Source organism: Gadus morhua, chromosome 4 (genome assembly GCF_902167405.1).
Source record: "Gadus morhua chromosome 4, gadMor3.0, whole genome shotgun sequence".
Taxonomy (NCBI): Eukaryota; Metazoa; Chordata; class Actinopteri; order Gadiformes; family Gadidae; genus Gadus; species Gadus morhua.
This window is the reverse complement of record NC_044051.1, coordinates 8,722,059-8,727,058: the sequence shown is the minus strand read 5'-3', so window position 1 is coordinate 8,727,058 and position 5,000 is coordinate 8,722,059. Positions and strand designations below refer to the sequence as shown.

The following is a 5,000-nucleotide window of genomic DNA, read 5'->3' as shown; positions in this document are numbered from 1 at the left end:
AAGAAATGAGAAATTATTCAATGGACTCCCTCAAAGCGAATCCTAGATCTGTTTCAATAACTTAATACCTATACACAAAGCCCACTATAGGCTACATTTATCTTCATGATTCTTCCTAAAAATTTAACAACAGAGAAAATGACTTGAGAGTTGAGTTGCACTTTTCAAAGTCTCCACTGTAAGGCACCCACGAACTTTGTGAACATTCAGGAATTCCCAACCATAATATGAAGAGAGTCGTGATGAGCGTTTTGAAAAGGGGTTGAATGTATTGATCCGATGGGCGGTCAATAGAATTCAGGCGGCTCTCACACTTCACTCCCCTTTCGTAGTGTACATGTGACGGGATGATCCGGTGACGTTAATCGTGGTCAAACATGCCTAGCACATTATTAACTTGATCTGAATCGCGCGCGAAAACGCAACTTTGATGCCCGTTCCTTGGTTGACTTCCAGGTGCTTGAGAAACCCTCCCGAGAGCCGGGTGCTCCAGGATCATCGAGAAGAAACTGAAAACCGCTGGACGAGCCATCTTGACGATGCCGCTGAACGGTTGACCGCTGGACGCCTGCACTTCTTCACCCGTCTCCCCTCTAGGTGCGACCGGCCTGAGCCCGAGAGCAGCTGGGTGTTCCTGAGGAACCAGCCAGAGAGAGAGAGAGAGAGAGAGAGAGAGAGAGACTCAAACTCTGAACCCGGATAATGAGCAGACAAGAAGACAGAACCGAATTGAGTTGGGTTTGATGACAAGGATCTGAAGAATTGATTGATTGAAGAGTTGGTAAGTTGAAGTAACTTGACTTCTATAGCCATTATATATTGACAGCAATGGTGTGTGCTTTTTGATTTTAAACCCCGCGTGTGATAATCGCCAGGGGTTAAGGGGTTAGTGGTGTTGACTTCTTGAAGTTTCGTCCAAAGCCAAAGAACGGGCAGAGCTGGATCAGTGTGTAATCCTCCTCCTCCACCTCGGTCACTCCGAGTCACGCCGTCCAGTCCACCAGACCTCATAGTCCCGTTACAAATGTCCGACATGTCCGTCTACCAGTGAGATCCATTGAGTGAAGTCAGGTCGTTTTTTGGGGGTTGTTATTTTTATACGTGTCGGGCCAGAGGTTCGTCTTTTAAAAAGGAATTCGTGGGGATCAGTCATTGTAAAAATTATTCATCAACTTCGGCCGAGACCAATGCGATCTGTGGTGGACTACGCTGTCACGGCCACATGTGGACCGGAGCAGATGTGAACTTCTCGGTAAGATAAAGCGGACAGAGTTGAATAAGCCATAACGTGACATCACAGCCAGGGTTATGCTGCTGCTGCACACAACATGGACATGTAGGCTGTTAATGTTCTCTAAAAGGACCTTTTCATGGAAAAGTTTTTGCTTTTTCCGGGGGAAACCCCTAGACCCGGCATTTTGTTTATTACAAAGTCCTTCTTATTTCAGGTGCTTATGGTTCTTAACAACCCCTGCCGTTTCAGAAGTTGTGAGTTGTGAACGGTTTTGCCTTACCTATCCTAAAGTTACATGTCAGTTTTGCTTTTCCTGCCTCGTTTTTGAATAAGCTCATTGACTATTTTACAAAGCCATCTGTCATGTAGGACTTCTGTTAACCCACACCTCAATGTCTTAAACTGTTCCTCCGGATGAGGCCCATTCATGTTAGACCATGAAATGTGGCAGACGAGGAATCCATTATATAGTTTCCTGTCATGCCAACTTGGTAGGCTTTTAAACCCAAACAGACTCTAGTGTACGACACTATCATATCACAGCGGTGTCTTAACACCTATTGGACTATACAACTGTAAGATTATTATAGGGTGGTTTTAGTTTCGATTTGTTATACTCCATGTGGGGGCAATAAACCATGAGTTAAAGGATACAGCTCATCAGGGCCAATATCTGATGGAATTTTACAACCTGCAACATTACTTTAAGCTACTGTCTAACCTGGGATACTGCGCTCATATGATATGCTATTAGAGCTTTACAATGCAATATCACCCTACTTCTTCATCGCCTGTGGTGCGAAAGAGCTCAGACACTGTCCGTCTTTGTTTAGAGTGTCTAACCGTACTGTAGCATAATCAGACTACTCATGTATCTTATTGACTTCCAAACACTGGTTTCACTGTTGGATTATCCTGAAACTAATGGGGGGGGTTTCATTTAATATCCCAATATAATGTGTGTGTATTACTGTATTGGGGGTTGGGATGGATATATTTATAATTATAGTTATATATTTATATATCTGCTCTCCCACACACCCTGGCGCTCTCTTCCGCACCAGTGCCCTGCCAAGTACTACAAGGGCAGTGCCACATGTCGCTCCGCTGGCATGTACGGCCGCACTCTGTAGACACACGCAGAGACACAACAACACACAGTGTGTGCGCACTCACTTGCATGCTGTGTGTGTGTCTTTCAGTGTGTGTGTGTGTGTGTGTGTGTGTGTTTGGGCGGACACCAAACAACAACAACCAAAAGCGTACATTTTCCGCAAAGTTTAATGGTAGGACTTTTCTTTAGGAATATTTTTAATTGGAAAGAGGAGAGAGAGAGAGAGAGAGAGAGAGAGAGAGAGAGAGAGAGAGAGAGAGAGAGAGAGAGAGAGAGAGAGAGAGAGAGAGAGAGAGAGAGAGAGAGAGAGAGAGAGAGAGAGAGAGAGAGAGACAGCAAGAGACAACGATGGAGAGATAAAGAGAGAGAGAGAGAGGCAGACACAAATATGGAGAGAGTGAGCGACAGTGAAAGTTAAAAAGGAGAGAAAGATATAAACAGCGTGAGAGAGAGAGAGAAAAGATGGAGGGTGCGTGGAAGAGAATAGACAAATGAGAACCAACTATACTAATTGAGGACAAATGAGGACGCATCTCTCCCAATCTGGCTCCCATGCCTTTTCATTTGCCAAACTGGAAACCAGTCCTCTTGTTGTTTGGGGTAAAGAGTTCACTCTCATTTATGTTTCTTTTTTTTTTTTTTCTCTGTGTCCTTTTTTGGTTTACGTGGCGTCTAAAAATAGCAGCAGCAAGTTTGTAGTGTGGGTGTGTGGGAGCGCTGAGATAAATGCATCAGCCAATGATCACAGATTCAACTTCTTGTCACTCCTGTTAAACGGCGAATCGTGTGGAGTTGATCTTTGTCCATCTTTCAAATATTTTATTTTCCCTTCCTCCACTTTCCTAGCAGTGACGCATTCCTGTTTGAGTGTCTGTTTAGAAATGCAGGGTTGGTTGTGTGTGCATGTGTTTGTATTTATGTGTTTGTGTGTGTCTATGTGTGTGTGTGTGTGTGTGTGTGTGTGTGCATGCCATGCATGTGTGTGTTTCCGTCCAGATCCTATTAGAAGCAAGGTGAAGGTTGGGATGACTTAGTCTCTCTCGCTGGACGTTTACAGACAAACAACCTAGATCTTTTAACCTTTGTCCCCACTTGCCGACGGTCATTCTAGACTGTATTGGTCCGCTGGTGTTCCATGTTCATCTCATCCCGTTCAGACCTTGTTGTGAAGGGAATCACGACTGGGATTGGGCCTTATTGACCTGGTGACCATCTTGGTTCTAAACACGAGCTGTGTGAACTGAATGCGGAATTCCACATTCAGTTCCCCCCACCAAGCTAGAGTTTAGAACCAAGATAGAAGCAAGATAGAAGCAGGATGGCGAGAGAGCCACATGGGATGTTTGTTTGGCTGGCTAGGGGTGAACCGTTAAGACCAGACTGTGCTGGACTGGGCTGGATTAAGGATCTAGCTGCAGGGAGCACAGGAAGTCGAGGATCATTCACGTGTGTATGGGCTGTTATTTTCATTGTCCATGTGTCTAGCAGTAAGGTTTTCAACAAACGTTTCAGTGGATTCTTCTGTTATCATTTAATGCTCACCGAGCTTAGATAGTTACAAAATAATGCTCACAAATAAGGTAGTGGTAATGGTGGTTGGCTAGTGGTTTCGGCTACTGTGTCCGCCTATCTATGCAAGTACGCATGTAAGTCTAGACCTGTTAGATTGTTGTTCTCAATTAATAATAAGAAGGAAAAGATGCGAACAGTGATACCACAGCACTGTGGTGACACATACTTTCGTTCTATTACTAAGAAAACATTTAGTGTTTTCATTGTTTTCATAACAATGTCTTTTCATCACAATTGTATTTTTGGACGAGGCCCAAGTGGGTAGTACCTTGAAGTACCTTAAGGGAGTGGGGAGAGGCTTTTTGTGTAGGGATTGGAGGCCAGATAGTTGAGGTCAGTGACACAATGACATTGTAAGATAAGCACTACGATAGACAATCAATGGAGAATGATATGGATGACATTCTGTTTTTAACTGTGACTTGTCTTTCTAATTTCTCAAAGGAACTCAAGAATTGTGACGTGATAGAAGAGTGAATAAGAGTATTCCGAAAGGATCTGGATGTGAATAAGAAGAAAAACTTCTAAGAGATAAGACACGACAAGAAAACGCAAAGATGGGGAGAAAGAAGATTCAGATAGCACGGATCATGGATGAACGCAACCGACAGGTACAAACACGCTTAAATGTAGCTGCTAACTCGTAGCCGCTAACTCGTAGCCACTAACGTGTAACTGCTAGATGTTGGGTCACATGTAGCCCCTATCACATGGAAGATAACATGTAGCAGTTAAGACGTCGATGCTATCATGCAGTCGTCAAAACCTTGAATCTAACACATGGATGCCAACATGTTACCGTTAACACATGGATGCTAACAGGTAACCTAACCACTAAGACGTTACTTACAACACATGGATGAAAACATGTAGCCGCTTACACAGGGATGCTAACATGTAGCCGCTAAATTGTTTCTGCTGCTCACTGGTTCTGATAACAGTCTGATAGCATGCCCTCACGAGATTGTCACAAGCTCTTTGTGGCAGTGTGTGTTTATATCAGTTGATGAACTGTCATGACAACTGGAATTTTTTTGTTGTTGACCAAGGTGTAATCGATCTAATCAGTTCAGTTCAGAA

At 43.8% G+C, this 5,000-nt stretch overlaps 1 protein-coding gene across 3 annotated transcripts in view; it reads left to right on the top strand.

Annotated features, from left to right (window-relative positions):
* mef2ca (myocyte enhancer factor 2ca) overlaps nucleotides 1-5,000 on the top strand; it is a 20,519-nt gene that overhangs the window by 1,578 nt on the left and 13,941 nt on the right. For 2 of the 3 annotated variants that reach the window (XM_030353997.1, XM_030353999.1), the window contains exons 2-3: nucleotides 457-781; nucleotides 4,365-4,531. In XM_030353997.1, coding sequence (XP_030209857.1) covers nucleotides 4,478-4,531 — 54 coding nt within the window. In that variant the 5' untranslated portion in view covers nucleotides 457-781; nucleotides 4,365-4,477. Of the gene's footprint in view, nucleotides 1-456; nucleotides 782-832; nucleotides 1,253-4,364; nucleotides 4,532-5,000 lie in introns of those variants that run through there. The other variant, XM_030353998.1, reaches the window with a different exon arrangement.